A 22,222-nucleotide genomic window follows, 5' to 3' on the forward strand; every position below is an offset into this window, starting at 1 on the left:
TATTTTATAATTGATTCCATAGGTAAAGAGTATAGCGAAGATGCATATATATATATACATCCGCTCATACGATCGTCGATAGAGTTGTGAATTAGTGGCAAGGGATGGTCACTTCTTACCCGAACCAGCTCTCTTAATTAGAACTGCCAATAGGACCCGCCAAAAAATGCGGCCAAATGAGCCGCGCGACATAAAATTTGTTACAAGTAGCACAAGTCATTTTGTAATAATGTGGGTTTTTTTCACCAAGGCCCTTCACAAAAGTATTATTTCCTTGTTTAACTTCTTTCGGTTGGATGAGTCACAGTTTCCTGACAAATTTATTAGGAAATACATTCATGTTTGCTTTAAACGTGACATTGTATTGACCACTGACAAACAACTAGAAGTTTTGGGGAGAGCCAAGATCTGGAACTTAGATGCCACCTTTAAAATAATCAGGGACCCGTTTAAGCAGTTGTTTTCCGTACACGCTTTGTCAAGAATGACGAACATGAAACAAAGCAGCTGCCACTGGCGTTTGCATTTATCTCAGGACGAAGAAAAAAGGAGTATAAAAAGGTAAATATTATTTTTTTCATTTTATAAGGATTTATTTAAAGGCAGATTTAAGGTTAATACAATTATTATGTTTCTTAAAATGCTATTTTTTAAAATATTTTCCAAAAGCATTCCTGCATGTCATATCAACATCATCGAATGGATACGATCATACTATTTTTATCGTATTTAACGCAGTTTATTGTTATAATGATAGTAGTAATAATAATAATAATAATAATAATAATAATAATAATAATAATAATAATAATAATATTATTATTATTATTATTATTATTATTATTATTATTATTATTATTATTATTTCATGTTGTAATGTTGCATACTAAAGCAATTTATCTCAGTCTTCTTCATTGTTTGTAAATTCGTATTCAAAGCGTTGAAGCGACCTTCCATTGTCAAAGGGCCTGTTCCATACTTTGAAGCAGGTTAGTACAGTAGTAGTACTAGTAGTAGTTAGTAGTATAAGTAATAAGTAATATTAGTGGTTTTCTTTGTTGTTGCTACTCACGTAATATTAATAGAGCGAATTTTGTTATTCTTCTCCAATTATTAGCCAACGAATTATATTTTGTATTTTTACCGATGAACTGTTTCCTAGATTCTAGCTAGCTGTAGCTATTTTATACATCTGTATACCTTCTTTTCATGTTAGCTTTAATTTGAAACTTTGTTGCTAACAAATAGTTATGTATATTACTTAACACACGTACAGACTTCTTAATGGTACTTCATTAAGATTTGAATTCCCAATTAGCCTCAGTCAAATTTTGCAAAGATGTTCGCACGCTTATATTTGGATCTAAACACTGACACGTTGTTTCGTAGGAACAACTCCAACATTGCAATTTGTTATTGTGTGTGCAGCCGAGAACTACTTCAACGTTGTCAGTTCTCGCACAGAAACAGTTTACTTGGTATCTAATGTTATTGCACCAACTTATGTGGTGTTTTGGTGTTTCACCATACAGCACGAGATAATAACCAGGCACACGGCAAAATGATATTTGTCAAAATATAATTGACTGAGGTTTCTCTGTAGTCAAACGACCGTCAACAAACGTTTGCAGAAATTCGATTTACCTATGCAGAAACCACTCCTCATATTGCACGTGCATATTGCAATATGTAGTCGTGCATCGACCAACATCTAAACAATGACACGGGATAACGAGTTTCTATCAAGACATTCTAACATTGAACAGTTGTAATACTTCTCACTGGATTACTTATTCATGTAGTTTTCATGCACGTATTGATAATGCTAATGGTAGTTTTTGATGTGATACCTTTTGACAAACACTGTTGTTGGACGGTACCAGTGGCCGAATGAAATTGATCGATGCACCTTTTCGAAAATTTTTAAAATATTTTCCTTTGCATAATTAAAGCAGTTACGTGTTTGAACGAAAGTCCTATCACAGATTACGAAAATAAACCTGCGGATATAACGAGAACTGAATCAAAAGCAAGTCTGGATCACACTGAAACATTCTCTAGCAAAATTTTCTAGAAATATTCCCGTGAACACAACTCGATCAGCTATTGCGGCCAAACACGAAATCCTTCAGAGATTATACAATTTTCAAAGTAAGAGGTTGCATAATACTAGATACAATACAAAAGACTTATGGAATGTTTCCATTGCTGGTAACAATTCCAGCATTGTTATTATCAACGGCTGCAACAGTTACAAAATCTACAGTGTTAGGGTCTGTTTGAACTGTATCATGTTATGTACATTTAATTTAATTGCTTATTTTAAATTTTTTGATGTTTTAAACATTTCCTTACAGGCTATTGTAATGTAACATTGTATGTTAGACTTGAACTTGTCCAAAAGTTAGTTCGTTTCTGCTTGACCTGATTGACGTTTTATATAAAAAATGTTCTTTTCAATGTCAACAGCTAATACATAGCTAATGTACTCTCTTTGTCTATGAATTTAACATCAGGTTTATTAAGGTAGACAATGAGGAGTAAATATTCGTGTTGGTCGGGATTTTGGTATTTGCTAAGTAATTTTTAAACGTTTACAGGCTTGTGTTGTAATAAAAACAAAAAATCTATAAGATTTTTTTCAGTTGGTGCTGTTTTAATAAGAAAATGACAATTGTAAATTGAGGTCATGTAGAGAACTACATAATGTTGTAATTGTGAGGACTTGGTCATTCGAGCATTAACATCTGGCACTTTTATGTTGTATCATATGTTGTGACCAAGAGTTTTTCGCTGAATTTTATTTTCTTCAAATTATTGACTTCAAGTCATAGAAATATTAAAATGCTCCTATACAATTCTTGGATAAGATATTTACAGAAATTGATAGTGAATTTAAACCTGTAATTATATTTCTATGATTCTTAAAAGGACAGTTGACACATCAAAACGTCAATAGCTACCGCAGACACATCATCGACTTCGGTGTCTTCGATTTTGGTACGGAATTTTATTCAGGACATTATATATTATAACTTGCGTCTGTAACTGTTGGATTAATTTGTAATTTAATTCGCAAGACCGTTAAGTTCTTTTTGTCTCCGTTTTACTTTGTATGCTAGGGAAATACATTATTTATTAAATTGTACAATGCTTGTTGTCTTTTACTTTTATCAAGTATGTACTTTAAGAGCATAGACTCGTAATAATCATCAATTCTTTAAAAGTGTATAAAACAGGACGAGTGACACTGGAACAAAGTTTGTATTTTGAGTCATATGGATTTGAAAACTGGTTGAAGTTGTTAATTATTCATCCTGGGGAGCCAGTGCCTAACTCGGTGGAAGAAAACTGTTTTATTCAAATTTACATCTACAAACTTAATATCATGGTCCCATATTTGGACACATTGCAGCTGAAGCTTTGTGTGCAGTGGAGCGTTCACCGACAACATTTGCACTTATTGATTTTATATACGTTAAAAATATATAAAGTAAGTGTCGAATTGGATCTGAACCGATTTGCCACTAAAGCTGAGTTTACGAGAAAGGACGTAGGCATTGACGATGTGATCTTGACATTCTTAAGACTAATAATGGCAAACCTAAAAGTCTAATGTTGACAACCAAGATTGTTTTGTCCAGTTGAATGGAACTATCGCAAAAAGACTTGCTCGCTGATGAAGTAGCGGAATTTACCGTCGAGGTAGGCTTGGACCAGCTGCCAGCAGATATTCACATCGATAACAAATTTGCGTCCCATTGGTGTTACTAAACCTTTGTATGAACTGCAATAAATTACTTTTAGAGGTCAATTGGAAAGTGTCATTATAAACCACCATAATGTACCACTTTAAAGCGAGGCTTGCTTAGATATGTTGCAATTGCTTTTAAAAACATCCAAAAGTAAACTGCTGTAAAAGATGAAAAATTGCTGTATAGTTGTTTCTACATGTCAAAATAGCATTTCCCTATGTATCCATCCTGTTTATGTACACCAGCGAGTATGTTACACCAACTTTATCTCAGCTTAGACAAAACCAATTTCTACTATTATTCAGAAGGGATCATTTATTGGGCAAAGACCATCGTAGATACTGGCGATGTGTTTCGTAATGAGGTGAGTATCAGACCACCAGGTCGAAGATTTCAATATTCCCGAGGCAGACGTTTTTATACTATATTTCTTGTTAATGTCATAGCAAATGAAATAACTGACTAATGGTGTGTGCGTATTGCACCCGCGCATGCCGATGATACCGGATAATCTCTGCCTGTTAAGCAATTAAATCACACGATTGTATTACTAACAATACTGTAATGGACTCTAAGTATTGCGGACGTGAAAAGTTGTTAAAGTGAAACCACAGCCGCTAGATAAAATTACCTAGAGAACCGCGCTGATCGTGAAATGCCAAAGAGCGTGTTTGGTCGTAGATGCTATTTGTGATCTTGCTGAAAGAATGACTGGTTGTCTTGGTGGAATAGGAATTAGGGCCACAACAAGCATCGTTGGTGCAGCAATTGTTATAATTCTTGTTGCTATAACGATATCAGCCGGTGCCTCTGGTGGTGCTAGGAAATGAATACGGATGCGAATCCATTCAATAGTATGCGTCCAATCCAAACGGCTAGCTACCACATCAAACAGTTTCAGACTTACAGAAATAGAAAGACAATTAAAAATCAGTCCTCACGTAGTGAACCGATTTATAGATCGAAACATCAGCTGTCATGGTCACTTACCTAGTCAGGATCGATCGGCATTGTACTCATTCAAAATCCTTTCTCTGGTGGTCCTGGAGATCCTGGACCCATGATCCTCCACATTGGAGGCGACCGACATCTGCGCAGTGTGTATGCGAGTGCGGCAGTTTGGTTTGTGTGTGTGTGGCTGTAGGTGCATACTGGTGCTCACGAGTTGGTGGTCGGTGTCGCAGTCTGCATTGTGGTAGGTTCTGATGGAGATGACGCTGTTAAGGGCAGAGCGCCTGGTGATGACCAAGTAAAGCTGGAGGAAGCGATGAGACATGCTGCCGTGTTTCATGACACTTTGTGTCGTGGCTTACACTTGAAGAAGGTGTTTGTCACGCACAGGTCATATCAGGTTCACAGCTGCAGCAGTCTCTGACAGTTTTCGTTGGTCTTCCCAGTGACATGATGTCTGAGGCAAGAAGGCCATGACTCGTGGTCCGCACTTACTCTGGCATTAAAGTCGCCATGGAATAAAAGTGGTTCGTCTTTGGGGCATCCTTTGATCTGTTCGTCCAGTTGCCAACAAACCTGATCATTTGTGTCTTCTGAAGACGTGAGGGTGGGAGCGTAGACAATGAGGATGTTGACATGACCTGCAGCAGTGTTGAGGCGGCTGGACAAGAGACGCTCAGTGCCCCCGTGGTAGGATCAGCTGAGGCCAGGAGGTTGTTTGTGGTGGTATTGCCCACTCCGTGCTGGCGGAGATGCTCAGGTTATCGACCCTTTCAGAAGAAGGTGTAGTTTTCCTCCCTGATGGAATCGCCGGAGGGCTGCTATGCTGATATAAAGTCTGGTTAGTTTTCTACCGATGATGACAGTCTTCATGGTGTCGTCGACCTCCCTGAGGTCGTCAGAGATGCATGTGCACATGGTGCGCATGTTCCAGCTTGCGAATGGAAGAGCTGCAGTTTTCTAAATTGGATTCTTGTTTCTTTTCTCAGGTTTGGAATTACCGCCTGCTTGTCATACTGAGCACCACACTGAGCTCCAGACACCCACTGGCTTGTCAACACATTTTACTTACCGGGGGCTTCCCGGCTTCAGGCGAGCGGTAGTCGGCCAGTGGGACACGACGAAGCTGACCCGAGGTGCCGCTTCCATACGCCAATTGGGTGTGACTTATAACCCGTATACTGCCAGCTTCCGTGTTGTTTCCTCACTTATTAGCGACACTGGAGTAACCTCTCCAGGGCGCAAGCCTAGGCGTGGAGTATGGAGATCCCGGGTTTACCCAGACGTCAGTATGCCCTTGTCGTCCTTGCTGGTGGGGTCCAAAGGGATGATGAGCATGATGTTTCGCACCAGTTCGGATACAAAAGCTGCCGGAAGGAAATCGTAGTTGACACCCAGCCGACTTAGGGGCTCTACTCCGGATTTTCGGTCTGAGTTTACTCCTGTAGCCTTTCCTTCTCCCAAAGATATCCACAAGGCACCGGAAGCCATCATCCAAGTGTCGATTTTCAATTGTTAAAAACCTGACAGTGTTGATGTTTTAACTTTTCTGTGAACGATTTTGTTGGTAGTTTTTCTGAACAGTAAAGGCTTGAAGACAAGATACGATTATGCTTGTGGGGATCGAGTGCTTAGGTTTATATGAGAGCAGTTGCCTGGGATTATATTTTACATAAATACAACAAATTTCAATAAAATAAATATGAATCTATGTTTTTGAAAAACAAATTGCAACATTCTTGGGAAATTACCATGATCAGAAAAAACAGCACCAAAGAAAGAAAAATAGTTCTTGCTAAAACCCCAAATTATCTTGTCACTTTTAATTTCAAAATAGATCACACCACAAGTAGCAACGGCATGGAAATGTATTTATGTGCGCCGGTAAGAGCAAAATTATTCCAGAACATAATATAGGGATTCGTTAACGTGTGTCGACATAATTTCCGAGAGTGTCAGAAGGAGAAAAAGACAATTAAAGACGTCATATTTGAATACGATTCTATATCATTATGCAACGTAAAAAAAACTTCCTGCAGAAAAGAAATACATATCATTGTATGTGTTATATAATCCCCACAACTTGCAGAACTGTTCAAACAAAAATGATTGCAGAGCGCAAAATTACCTAATTTGTAATATAATAAATTCGATAGAGTGTGAACCTGAATTATGTTTTGACTTTACTGCAACGTATCTCCCCTTAGAAACACTTGATCAACTGGCAAAGCATTTGAATGAGCACACATTTTCAAGTGACAAAATGCCTTTGAAGAGGACTGAATGAAGGTATCTGAGTACAAATATCTACAGATATAAGTATCTCGATTTGTTTGGAAGATTATATGAAAATAATAATATACTGGTTCTACTCAGCTTGGATGCAATCAGAATTTTGAAATCAAGATGATAGTATACTCACATTAGAAACCTTGATCATATGGACAATCGTAGAGGAGTCTAAAAATGTATGTATTCAACCTTACGGTCTTGTGTACACGCAGTACGTTGCAGTACTAGTGTTGTATAAGAGTATTGCCTACAAATAAGAACTATAGTAATAAACTATTTCGTTTAGGATAATATGAACAATTAACACGATTCAATAATATGTACACAAGCGACTAACACATGCGTCGAAATAACATCCAGAATCGTAAATCATATTGTTAAAATGTTGTACTATTTGGCTATGTGTCAAGCGTTGCCTGTTAACGCTTCTAGACGAGTCATGCATATTGGGTACATTGTAATGAGAACACTGATTGTGTTCCATATACTTGTTTGGTAATACTATTGTATTTAAGAAGACTAACAACTACCACCTGAAATTGCTTGCTCTGTATTATTATAAACGACCACATGCAAGAACAGCTGAGTGAGCATGGAAATGAAAATATCCATGTTGTTCATTACACTACAAACACAAGAACGAAACAAGTGTGAACAGTTATAGAAACGACGGAAGGTTAGAATAGCTTAAGACCCTAACATATTCACTAAATTAGATGTCCTCCTGTGCATCACGAATACTTATATAACAGGACTTAGAGTATAACATGTAAAAAGGTCAAACCCTTAGAGCTAGTGTACGGAGAACAGCATTTGCCATACAAACATTATTACCTTATCTTTAATGGTAATAAGCCTCTTGATTTCCTAGTCTCGGTCTAAACACTAACATATATTATATATCTAGCGGCGTTATGATGAAAAGAGGCAGTGACAAATTTCAGACGTAGTGTAAATCCTATACTAAAGTTTCACTTGAATAAAGTAACGGGTTTAGAAATTGTATAAAGTTCATACACTTTGAACTTTTGATCTTAACTTTGAAGCCACTGTCATTACCACCTTAAAGGCTATACTTATATCCACCGATATAATAATGAGAAGAATGACAACAATAATACTAAAGTATTATTACACTTGATCATCATCATTTTGGTTATTATCATTATTTTCATTAATAACATTGTTATAATCAAAGTTATCATTATTTAGAACATTGTTATGATTGTTCTTCACGTTTGTAATATCATTATCTCAAAGACTTTAATGTATCGTCATAATTGTTATCATCTTCATCGATTCAATACCTTATCTAATCTTTCCTGCTGTGGCTATTTGGGAGTTGCAGAGATCTTGTCAGCAAGAAGTCAAAAGCATGCTAAATATGCTAAAAATAACACTCGGTAGCGTGAAAATCTACTGACCGAAATTTGTGTCTCAGTCGTGTTTCTATTGTACGGACCATCAGAGTCTCCAGGCTTTTCAGCAATATTTTGAAAGCATCGGTCGGATTGGCCTTCCATTCCAGGAGTTTCAGCTCCTGAAAGGTTTTTAATTTATTATTTTGGCATCATAAAAACTCCAAAGGTCAAGAACATCTAACGTAAGGAACAAAATATGATACAATTTGAACTGCCGATACTTTAATGTAGACCTGTATTGAAGCGGACCTTTTGGAAAAGAAATGGCAGGGCAAAAGAAAATCAAATTTGTTTAATATGTATTTTTTTAACCTAGAAATTTTCTGAAACGACATATCAAACAATTCCAGAGGTGAATTAGTTATGATGGACGTCTCTGTGATAAAATATCTTTGCCAGCCAAGGTTACTATAACAATAATTACACCTTGGTGGATTGAACATCTATGTCCGTGCCTTGCCTTATCGACTTCTATTAGATTTCATATATTGCTATTTTTGTATGGAATGCCAACTAAACAATAGCGTTGTGTATTTTATAGTGGTGGTAATTGACCTAAAAAGGTTACTTTGTAAGTTTAACATTGAAAGTATGACTATGTACCAGAGGGAAGCCATTACAGTTGTATTAAAGTGAAAAGTACTTTGTGCAAACACTGACCGTCAATGGAAAAGTGCTTATTTATCAGTCCATTCAAAATTTGTTATCTTCCATTGTCTCGATTAAATAGGAACATTATTTAAATTTGAACAATGTTATTTTGGGTGGGTGCAGTGGCTTGCCTCCGCCTCCAATGAAATGCACGGATCCGAAGCACAGAAATATCTGCTCGATATGCCAAGGTGAGGAAAGTGTTATCGAAACATTGGCTAGCAAAGATGGTGATAACATAGAAACACAAGAACTAATTCCGATAAATGTATAATGATACTGAACTGAAGCGGATTCTAACTTTTACAGTCAAAACAATATACCCATAACACGTTAGTGAATACTGACAATATTCTAAATGCGTCCAGGTATATTTCACATATAATTTAACGGCACATTGCTACTGAATACAGCTCAGATAGATTAAGAATTTGTCATCGATTTTACTGAGTTTGATCTCGGAAGATCATGTTAAAAAGATGCCAGCGATAGAATATTTGCCTTCAGCAAAATCGGATACAACATTTGGTCTATGTGCAATGTAATAGGTGAATGTAGTGTCTTTCCAATGTAGCCCTTTTTACAGTTTGAAAAAAGAAAGTTAATTGTTGATTATGTTTTATATTATTGTGAACGTCTATTGGCTTCATGGAACGGAGTAACTAAAAAGCAAAGTAGATGTACTTGTCCCCAAACTCCCAAACCCATTTTATGTCCTTTTTAAATCGAAATGGTATTGGTGGCAACATTATCTCATGTTTCCCCAAGAATTGTCAAAAAACGTAAGGAAGTAAATAAGGATATGAGGGTATATGTAATACAGGATGTAACTATTAAAACCTTGCTTATGTTCGTTTGCGTCCTTGTTCTATGTGAATTTATTTACATACAGAATTATAAACAAATCTATACAAATTCTGATTTGTTTCTTTCAGACACGGGCTATTATGTGGATGTACACTTGGGACCTAAGATTCATCACTGCTGGGACAATGTTGTAAGTGGTCGATCTCCTAAGGGGATGTATGGAAATATAACACTAATGTTCAGTATGACGTCTAAATAGAATTTGACATTACTTTATTGGCGATATATGATTCAATGTCAATTTCATATTACGGATATCCATATGAACTCTAACTGGAATATAAAATGAACACATGGGGCTCAATATAACTTAATAACACAATAAAATAAAGATGTCGTCACAATAGATATCTTTGGAACTGTTGACGGGATAGAGGAACAAGCAGAGACACCTAATTTAATAATTGAAATATAGTAGAATATCTGGAAAATGATTCTTTTTTTAGAATATGTTTCTATGACTATTACAGATCGACATAAAATTTGACTTTATTCCAAAAACTCAATTGCTTCATTAAATGAGCTTTACATCATATACATTTAGGGTAAAATTTCATACGATTACCATGTCAACGTGTTCAACTTTATATCATACTCCTTGATTTGTTGCATTTACAGTCTCTTTAGTTCTATAAGAAACCAAAACATTTATCTCCGGAGATCGGAAAGGATGTATTGGAGAAAATGTTAAGATTTGCCTTTTCCTTTGTATAATAAATACGATGTAAATTCAAATTCTCACCAGATTACCATCAAATGTTATAATCTGCCAGTCACCCAAATGTCCGCAGTATTTTTTAATTTTTCTTTTTGTATCTTCCATCACGGCTGCCCTGTCCTCCATTGGAACCATGTCCCATTTGTTGCACACAAAAATCATATTGTTAAGACCCTTTATACGATCTTCTTTTGCCGCAGATACTGCTACTGCCTCGATCAATTTTCTGATCTGAAAATGAATATTCATTTGTCTTTCTGCAAAAAACACAACTTGTCTGTTTTGTCATCTTATTATATGCAACATACATATTTAATTTGGTTCATTGTCGCGTCCAAATCAAATTGATTTGACGTGTTCTAAATCCACAGTAAGACAATAATAATGACAACACAAAGATTTTAATAAAAATGACATAGAAGTTACATTACTCGCTTTTGTTCCGCAGTATAAGCCGGTATGAATGATTATGATATGTATATAGTCACTGTAGTTGAATTATTGTATGAGTTAACTTTGATGTCGTAAAACAATTTAATTTGCATTATTATAAGAACACACTTTGCGATTTCCGTTCTCTCAACAACTGCTTGATACAAATAAATGATAGTAAGTGTTCCATATATATATATATATATATATATATATATATATATATATATATATATATATATATATATATATATATATATATATATATATATATATTACGCTGCAAATGCCGACGTGGATGACATTTTTTGAACAAGACGAAGAAACAAAACGAAAAATAAAATTAAATCAACTGTACTACTGTCATCCAAGTTGAGACGCTCACACAAGTTTAAACGATACCAATCCCAAATACAATCCAACGTATTCAATGAAATGGTAATATAACAATCAGCTTAAATATTAAATACGCAAACCAAAAAAATTCTTAACAAAGGTTTAATGATCAGTGACAAGCAGGTATTGTTGTCCAGTCACAATTTAAAGAAATATAGACGGATAAAAACAGCATCTCTGATAGATTCACTCAAAAGTATTCTTGGTCTGAAAATGTGGAAACAAGAGGCTAGATGCCATATAGGATGGCTTTTGTTGAATATTAACATAGAAAGAGGATAATAATTCTGCTACAGGAAAGTTAAAGATTGGTCGGAAAATATGAATGCTTTTTCGATTTACCATAAATTAAAGACTAGAATGTGCATGTATTTCCACTAATCTGAAAAATGACACTGGCTGAAGCATTTAATGAGACAAAATATCAAATATATAGTTATATCTTTACAGGAGTTTAAAAACATTATACATAAGGCACACATCAATTTCAAATATGTGAGAAGCTGAAATGTCAAAATACGAAACAAGTTTATATAAAGTGTTATCTTTTGAACATTACAGAGCAAACGTTTTGAATTAGGCACGTAACTGTATGTAATCCAGTTGTGTACAATTGGAACTACTGTAAAGAAAAATATATCTAAAGCATGCTTTACCAGCAGTAGTTACCACTGTCTGACAAGCAATATACATATAGACAGTTGAAAGACTTTAAGATCATAATGAATGGCAAAGTACTACTTATAAAGTCGAACTCAAACTGGACAATTTTAAAGGAGACCATATAAATGATGTGCTCGAAATATGGATTTAAATTAAATAAAAAATATATACTCTCCAACAATAGGCATTACATAACTGATGAGTATTAAGTAATGAGTTTGTAAAATAGGAGGCATGCGTAAAACTGCTGCTATATCAATGTTGGAACATCAACATATTTGATATTGAAGAAAGTGCATGGAAAGCTTCATTAAATATGGGTATGGCAGCTTTGTCAGCTGCATCGGCATCTAGGTATTTCGTCAGAAAATATTGTATATTATGTACATATTTGTAATTCTGGATGGTCTTTAATTGCAAAGACTAATTACCGAAAGTTTTTGACATAGAAAGAGATTTTGGAACAGATGGATGGAAAATTAGAACATAGCTTTAATGGTGTGTAAATATAAAGTTTTGAAAATTAAGATGTTTGCGTAGCATAAATTTTATTGACAAGATGGCAAAACCTTTGCACAAATTGATTTTATGCTTGGAAGCTTTAACTATACATGGCAACCAAAAGGCGTGGGCAAAACCTAATTTTATTTTGAATTACCAACAATCAACAGTATCATTAATTAGTCAACGTATAGCTGATTGATGTTTCTGATTGATTGCGCCGATATGGTAAAACTCGTGATATAGTTGCATTCTTCTTGTTGCGTTTTTACATAAATGGTCAATAATCAAAATAGGAAACATATTTTTTCCTAAGAAATATATATTTTCATCATTTAATTGATTTTGTGGAGACTCTTTTAGGAGAATGGTTGATATGACTATTATTGTTTATGTAATAGAATAGTAGTAGTGTAATTCTTCAATAGCAAAGACCTATGCTATGTTTTCCTTTTAGTAGTCGATCAGTTTAAAATATCCAATCGGAGAGATATCATTAAAAACGTCCGATGTTTAGTTCTGCAAAGTTTTTTGTACGCTATATAGCATAGTCAGTTTTTATTATAACTTCTTTATGTAAACTTTAACGATGAACGTCACTCACATAAAACAAAATCTAAATTACCATTGACAAAAACGTTTGTGTTTATTTAATAAGTGAAGCAATTGCCATTGATACTGTGAGAAAGATTCATTAAAACCAAAATATCAATAACTCCTATTCTGCAGAACGTAAAGCATACATATATGAATTGAAAGCATACATTTAGGAATCAAACACAAATATAACCAACAAACACAAATCAGTGACAATTTGAATGAACAAAAGGGGTGGACAACATGTCAGGTGTCTTATTTTCCGGTATAAAAACATTTAATCGTGTTTTGCATATTTGATTTGATTTATATCTGATTAATTGTTTGTAAGATATAAAGTGTTTTTATTTTTTAAATTCATTAGTTAAATGTCAAAGTCGTGTATTTTTATTTACCAGGAAATCGATACTTTTTCAGGAAAATAGTTTGACCTTAACTGTTCATTTTGTATATACAAAAGGCTGATTTGAAACCCGACCTTAATTCTAAATTAGTAACAGTCACGTGAACACAGTTTTGTTTTATTTATTTGTATTGTGGGAATAATAAGGATGAGATCTATGCTATGATGATCACGTTACCGTCGACTTGTAAATAGCTTTTAGTGAAGTGAACAAGTTTTTAACTCGGAGTAAAAAGATTGTTTTTTTTTTTCAAGGTCATTCTGGGGCTACGTGATTTGTTTCATGAAAACATGATTACGTGGTCCTCTGTTTCGGAATTAGGCATTTCTGAAATTGCACATTACTTAGTTTTAATAGTGACGATATGTGATCTCTCAGTAAACACTGGTACGTAAATGGGTTTATTTTGTTGAGTCATTTGTTTAATTACATTTTAATGTTTTTTCGAATTATTTGGATTCTAAAATATTTGTTTCTCTTGACATATTTTGTGTGCTTATATAAACTTCTAGGTCATATTTTTTAATTAATTCAAACACAAGATTATTTACAAGGAACTCTAGATAACAACATTGAACAGGATACAGTATACATAGCATTCCATCTTAGATTCTTTGGCGGAACTGGAACTTGAATTCATTAGAACATTTAATTGATAAGACTTTTATAATTTTATTCTTGGATTATTCTTGGATTATTTCTGGATTTGATTCTTAAAACCGTAAGTTCTTATTCTTTCATTTTTTTACAGTATTTTTCCAGGAAACTAAATTATTTGTTGACTTTCTCAAAGCTTGTTGTTTTCTCTCGTACATAAGAATACACTTTCGGAAAATTCTTTGTTTATTCAGGAGATTCTATAATGTCTCCAGGGAACCATTGTACTTATTTCATAGTTACTCCTAAATTTAATATAATTGGCTGAACGTACACTTTACATTACATCTACACTTTCTATTGAACAGGGATTTAAATGCCCATTGCACTGAGTGGATATATATATATATATATATATATATATATATATATATATATATATATATATATATATATATATATATATATATATATATATATATATATATATATATATATATATATATGTTACTATGAACGTTAAATTATAATATTATATTTACTCAATTAAATAATAATTAGGTGATAGAAAATAAATATGCATATCATTTATAAAGTTTTGGAACGTATATAGATAGATAGATAGATAGATAGATAGATAGATAGATAGATAGATAGATAGATAGATAGATAGATAAATAGATAGATAGATAGATAGCTAGATAGATAGATAGATAGATATATAGTTAGATAGATAGATAGATAGATAGATAGATAGATAGATAGATAGATAGATAGATAGATAGATAGATAGATAGATAAATATATAGATAGATAGATAGATATATAGATATATATATATAGATAGATAGATAGATATATAGATAGATAGATAGATATATAAATAGATAGATAGATAGATAGGTAGATAGATAGATATATAGATAGATAGACAGATAGATAAATAAACCCCAGAATCCTGAACTCCGCCTGCGTGAGAGCTATCGATGATGAAGATATATCCAGCCGATTTGGGAGCAAACTCAAGAACTTGCCTCGTAAGCGTATCTCGCTCTCCAATTCCTGGTGTGTCAACAAGTATAACACATTCCTAAGGAAATGCCAATAATTACGAGATCAATTATATAATCTATCGTACTCAAAGAAGATGTTAAACTAAAATTATATGCAGTTATTTCCCTTAATTATAGTGCGCGCTACTTAGGATCATCGAACCCCTTTTCAAATGTGAAAGACAGAAACGAATAAAAGTTACAAACAATAAATGCAGTCGAAATGCTTTTTTTTCATATTGTTCAGTTATATAAACCAAACTAAAAAGCATATAATACGTGGACATTGAATGAGCTTGACCAAATTCTATGACAAAATACACAATTATTTGCAATCTTTTCTTTAGAGTCTTTCCGTGAAATAAGCAATTCATCAAATATGTGTTGTATTCAAAAGGATTAACATCGGGAGAGAATCCATCCTTAGCTGGGTTTTTTGAAGTCATAATGCTTCAGAGGACAATGACATAAAGAAGACAATAATATAATTTAAAAAATATACTTCGATAGTAAAGCACTGAATGAAAAGGAAGAATATAGTTTGGCACAACGTTTTTCGATACATCTTAAAAGGCACGGAAAACATTGTTGGTTCAAATTAGCTCTAATTGATGACGTTAGCAAGTGGGTCAACATTTATACATTTGTTCCATCTATTTTGCTGCAGAAGACTATCAAATTAAAATTCATCTCGAATATAATTCTTTATGCAAAGCCGACTGTATAAAACTGGTAAACATTTAAGTTAAAAAGCTGTATTATAGTTTATATGACTAAAACAAGTATGAAATTAAATATATGCATGTTTCTTCATTTGACAAAACTATTACGGAAGAATGCAAATTGATATTAAGGGTTAGAAAAAGCAAACTAATGGCAGAATAATATCAGATTGGTCACTTATATTAGAAATAAATTGCTATCAATGCACTTGACCTTGGCCGTTATGGATCCCTTTTGTTTTAAGCGTCGGTAGAGGCTGCTCATAAATTTATAATCCGACAGGTTTATTTTATCTTTTATTTTGTGTTCTTTATTGTTTTAATTCTTGGCGATCCAATGTGGATTGCATCAATGAAAGCAAAAACACTTTGTTTCCTTCTACGTTTTACCGTTTCCGTCAAGAATCTTTCTGATTCAGTACAGCTTGCTTGTAATAAGATAAATCTTATATGGTTTCTTTGCATTTTATAACCTGTTTTGTAATGTTGAGCTTTCAAACTGTGTAATTTAAACACAAAAAAAAACTTTTAATTTGAGTTTTAGTAGCATAGTGTATAGATAAATATGATGTTTTGTAGATTTTGTACAGTACGTACGTTCTTGTTTTATATTTGTCCCGTTTGCTTAATAATTATTGGGCATGATAGTTATGCATATCAACCTACGTACTCTGTTGTATGCATAAATAACTAGTAAGTTTTACTATATAAAGATACAATTGGCAGTCAAACAGACTGATACAGATGAAGAGTTATCCTCCTCAGTCAACAAACATTCTCGTTTAATCAAGCTTAAACGTTGCTGGAATATCAATAGTTGTGTTTATATGTGGGTCTAAACACAATATAGTTATCATATATAAGCTTTGTTTGATATACAACAGTTACATACTAACCATACATTATATGTTGCTATCGTCCAGTCAATATGCTGACGAACCCTTTGATTTCATGGTGCGAATTGATAATCAATAAAGTCACATTTACAACAAAATCATGTGAAGGTCTCCAACCACTACTACTCTACTCTACATTCAGTCGTGTTGCTCACGATGCTAGCTATTGAATCTCATATATGTGTATGCATATTAGAATTTACACAACGCTGCAGTTTTTGGATAAAGCTAGCAGCGGTACATGTAGTAATGAATTGATACAACGCTTAAACGGAGGGAGGAAGATAGTAACGGTAGATAGGTTTTGTTGGGGTCGAGCAAATTAAGAGAAGTTTGAACATCTTCTAAAAGCCAACACTGATAATACCATTATCCTGTTTTGTCCATTTATTAAGACGGCATAACCTTCGGTCTTAAATAGCACTACAATTTCCCGCTTGACCAATTGTACTAGCTAATTGTAAAGATGATGAACACCAAGATGGCTGCACGCACATACTTCTCTTATATTCCCTCATTACATGAAATAGCTTACGTGCAGTGACGTTATTGGCCAATATATATCAATTTGTTTAAGTGGTTCATGATCTCCTTCTTGTGAAAGCAACTTCTTCGTTATTGAGTCTAACGTTCCCTTTAGTTCATTGAAATCAGCCGTCAGAGTTATTTTGTCGACAATTCTCTTTTCGACGAAGCATTCTATTCTTCTATTCTCGTTGTTGTGTAAGCGACATAGGCTAGCGGTTGTATGCAGATGGTGCGATGGTAGAATCCTCTCCCCTAGAAGCACATTTAGAAATGTACTTTTACCGGAGCTTGTTTCTCCTGTAGCAAGAAAGTCACGTCAAGAATACATTAGTGTACATTCGTTAATGTTTAAGAACTGGTACTTCGTTTAATTAAAGGAACCTAACTTCTAAATTGTATTCATGCACGTGACCGCAAATCGATTTCAGTCATGACATATGACAACGGTTTCAAACTAACCTATTTATTGGGATCTAAGATGATCTTATGGGGAAACTACCCCGACAAAAATAAATTAGTTTTGTATCTATCATAATATAGCTCGTGAGCCGCACTAAAAATAAATTTAATAACATATCGCTGCCAATCACGCACAATGATGTTTGTTTCTCTCAGAGAATTTTCTGATAATATGCTGCAATTACTGGTTGGATTGCATTATCAAGCTGATTACATTGTCCAGCACGATAAAACACGCGAGATATAATGGTATGTCCCCACAATAAAGTTAAGTTTTCATAAGTTTGAGCTTAATATTTTGAAGGTGAGAACATTTGATTGTTTTTACTTCCATGTTTCAGCGCAATTGAGACAAGGATGTATCTCAGTTTGTATTATAATTATTATATGCAGACTTCAAAGATGATTTCCTGACTGTTTACCTAAAACAAATAACATACATTATATTTATTTGTAGAACAAATAAATATTTAATACAATACTTAACACTCATATGTATATTGAGAGTTGATTAAGAGACCCCTTGCTATGGAAAATTTAATTTTTATGCATCTGATCAAACGAGCACAGTTGAAAATTACACTGTCCTGATCTCTTGATTTTAACGTATATTGTACGGAAATGTAATAACGATATAGTAGTATAGTACATTGATTGGGAATGTCCTGTCAGCACGATTTGGTATGAGATAAAATTATGATGAACGAAACCGTTATTTGAGCTTTTAATACAGTTGTTTTGTTTGATAAAAAGCGACATATTTAGATTAAATGGTGGCACCACTCTCTACAACGTAAAATATATCAATTGGTAATTGAGTATGTCAATATGAAATGGTATTTTGGCCCGTCATGTTTGCCGGTTACTCATTCGGCAACACACCTGGGTCACCGGATTAATTCAAAGCTGACGTCTCATGACGCAATACTCGATGCATGCAAGAAAGGAAAAAATCTTTTTACGGTCTGTTTGGTATTGGCATTAAACCGAATGGTTTAAATCCTTTGGTTCCTGCAAATGTATTAATTTTCCCTTCAATGTTTTATGGAAGTGAATTATGGTGTAACACTTCAAAATGTGACCTCGCTTTATTGGATAAAACTCTGAGGTATTTAGCCAAACATTTACAAGGTTTTCCGGTACATTCAAGATCAGACATTGCCCTGGGAATGCTAGGATGGACATCAGCGCAGTCCGAATTTGATAGAAGAAAATTGATGTTTTTACACAGATTGTGTTTGATGCTTAACAATGTACATACTAAACGTGTGTTTAACGTTGCGTTATTTCACTTCATTTTGAGCGGATGGATGCCAAGCTACGGGTTAATTTCAAATTTATATTATACCTCAAAGAAGTTTGACTTGCTCGGGTATCTAACTGATTATTTACATCATCCTGAAATTCCAGATAAACATAATTGGAAGGAAATTGTAAGGTCAAAAATGGTTGGTCTTGAAAATAGCCTCTGGAGAGTTCGTATGTCTAATCAAGCAGATTTTGATAGATTCTATTCGATACACGAATACTTGCGACCTGCCTCAGTGTGGCAGTCGGCTAAAACCAGACAACACACTAAGGTATTTACATATGTAGCTAAACTATGGGCTGCTGTTCCACAAACACAGCTTGATATGTGTATTAGATGTGGGAATGTTTATACAGACTTGATACTTCATTGTTGTGTTAGTTGTCCTGATATGTCGAACTTTAGAAACTCTTTCCGGGATTTCCTTACTGATAAATTTCCCCTGAGCCTGCACATTACGTTATTTAATGCAGAAGATGAAATCAACTACAATATCTTCTAGGTAAACGGTTACCAAAGAAAACTCCAAGCTATTCGTCCTGTATGCAGCATACTTTGTCATGCAGTGTGCAGCCATCTTCTGTAAATAAGGTACTGAAACTTGCAACTTATGCAGTTGACGAACACTTTGTTCGCTAATATTGTGTAATAATTTGTATTCTAATATATAATTTTGTTTAATATGTATATTTATTGATTGTATTCAGATGATTTGTTCTTATAAATTGCATGATTTGTGACGTCATAAGTTGTTTCTGGCTTTCGTTGTACGAAATTAATAAACGCTAGTATGTTCAACATATGTCCATTTCAGATTTTCAGTTGTTGGCTGAGATTATGTATTGTTGATATGTAATGAAATAAATAATAATTTACTGGCTTACCCTATTATTTAATGAATGTCAGGCTTATCTATTAGGCAAGAAAGACATACCAGAAACAACAATTTCAAAATCGTCTGTCATGTTCTGCAGCACAGTCTTAATGGTTTGTAACCTCTCCTCATAGCGTGGGAACCTCATTTCTATCACCTCACCCATATTCTCCCTCAAGGATTCGTTCTCAACAGTTGTAATTACTTCTGAGTAAAGTTCTAGCAGTTTCGTCTTTAAACCTTTGTATTTTTGTACTGTTTCGTTAAGTACATCTTTAATCTGCAGAGAAACAATGTTTAAAATATTACCGTACATCATAACAATATTATTTGCAAACCTCAAGTAATTTGTACATCAAATATTCATATATTTAGAAGTAATCCTGGTGGTACTATGCCATCCCCTCACCTTTATAAAAATCTGATACAAATCTCAGCCTCTATCCCCAGTGACTTGACAAGCGAGCTTTATGCTATGCTAAACATATGGCTGATCAGCAGTAATAATATACGAAAAGTGAACAGATACAGGGGATATAAGTTTATGACGTGTATTAGAGTTTGAAAGGGCAAAACGTACTGCTCATACTTATTCTATACAACACATGGAATGGATGGCACGCTTTTGAGACTGTGTTTATCATCTGTACACATCCGTTAGGTCGTGAAGCAGCCAGTTCTGGATTAATCAGTATTAACCCAGGTTACATATAAAGTTCACTGTTCGATTACAACTGATGCATAATGTATCAAAAGGGTCAATCTTGCTTTTAAATTAAAAAAGAGGTCAACTGGTTAGTGTTAATCTACAACGGAGTAAAATAGTTTCTGCCAATATCGAAAAATAACTGAATATTTTGAGTGAGGGTGCTGGAAATGTATAGTTGTTTGATAATTGCTCTCCATGATTATCACTACATGGGGCATATAAAGTAATTACGTATTTTTTCGACATCGGTATGCAAAGTGAAGATCCCAGCACGTGTTTTGAAACGATTTCTGGACCCTAAATACGTGGGTTTCATTTACATTATCAATCCAGGCAATATCCTTGAGAATTAGCATTCTGTACTGTCAGCCAGAAGATTGCAAATTCGAATCAAAGTTTCAGACAAAATATGTCTTAATGATAATGGAGACTACTGGGCCTGGCTGACTGTAAGAGCGATTTCAGTGATGGATATGTGGCAGGTATACTCAAAGAATCGTATCTGAAACTGATTTGGACTGATCACATCAGTTGACTGTTAAACATCAAAGCTTAAAATTATTTGCGTGCCAAATATTTAAAAAAAAGTCAAAAGCACAGCTTTTAAGGAGAAATTTTGTATTATACTAACGAATGACTGTGGCATATAATGGCAAAATTTCAGATTGATGCTATTAATATTTGGAAGTAATTTATGTAGCAGAGAAACTTCGATCGCTGCATGCTTTGAGTAGATCATATCGATTTATCAAAGAAGCACCTTAGATTATATATGCCTTTTCAGGGACTAATTCAGAACACAATGATGAATAGATTAAATTGACAATGGCTTTAAAAATGGAAATAAATACCCAGAGACTGGCTTTGACGAAAACACGAAAAAGAATTTATATAATATGGTGCAAAAAATAGCAGTTTCTGAGGAGATTGCGCACCATATCTGAAGCAAAGCGTGATAATTTTAGTGAAAGTTCTACCTGTAAAGCTAACTACATCAAATAACAGGTCAATTAAACAGATGTTTCAGGGTATTAGATAGGAATGGAGTTTGAACAGTTTTACAAACAAATGTACCTAGTGGCAGAATAAAAGCAGCAGTATAATTTGTAGTGGCTGTTCGGAACATAAACAACTTAAAAGTATTCATGAAATATACAAGACATCTGATATTACTGAGTGCGTACGTCAGTATGACAAAATGTATGATAGTATTGTATTTGTGGATGGGTCATTTGAGGTTATTGAGGCGAACCCCTTTTTGAACTATATAATATCTAGCGCTGAAAAGGAATTTCGCTATAGGGACCTGAAATATGTGTGCTTAATTATTTCACAATGGCTGATTATCAAGTTTGCGTCATTAACGGGAACTTCATAAGTTTTTGTATAACAAAGCTATAGAGGCTAATAACGAGATACAAGACCAGC

At 34.1% G+C, this 22,222-nt stretch overlaps 1 protein-coding gene across 1 annotated transcript in view; it reads right to left on the reverse strand.

The window, feature by feature from the left end:
• LOC149786735 (uncharacterized) overlaps window positions 1-22,222 on the reverse strand; it is a 118,387-nt gene that overhangs the window by 10,778 nt on the left and 85,387 nt on the right. The window contains exons 7-11 of the mRNA XM_089975969.1: window positions 20,146-20,365; window positions 17,451-17,740; window positions 15,195-15,335; window positions 10,680-10,886; window positions 8,423-8,538 (exon numbers count right to left, since the gene is read on the reverse strand). Of these exons, the coding sequence (XP_089832095.1) occupies window positions 8,423-8,538; window positions 10,680-10,886; window positions 15,195-15,335; window positions 17,451-17,740; window positions 20,146-20,365 (974 nt within the window). The remainder of the gene's footprint in view (window positions 1-8,422; window positions 8,539-10,679; window positions 10,887-15,194; window positions 15,336-17,450; window positions 17,741-20,145; window positions 20,366-22,222) is intronic.

This window comes from Sinohyriopsis cumingii, chromosome 12 (assembly GCF_028554795.1).
Source record: "Sinohyriopsis cumingii isolate HCF-2022 chromosome 12, ASM2855479v2, whole genome shotgun sequence".
Classification (NCBI taxonomy): Eukaryota; Metazoa; Mollusca; class Bivalvia; order Unionida; family Unionidae; genus Sinohyriopsis; species Sinohyriopsis cumingii.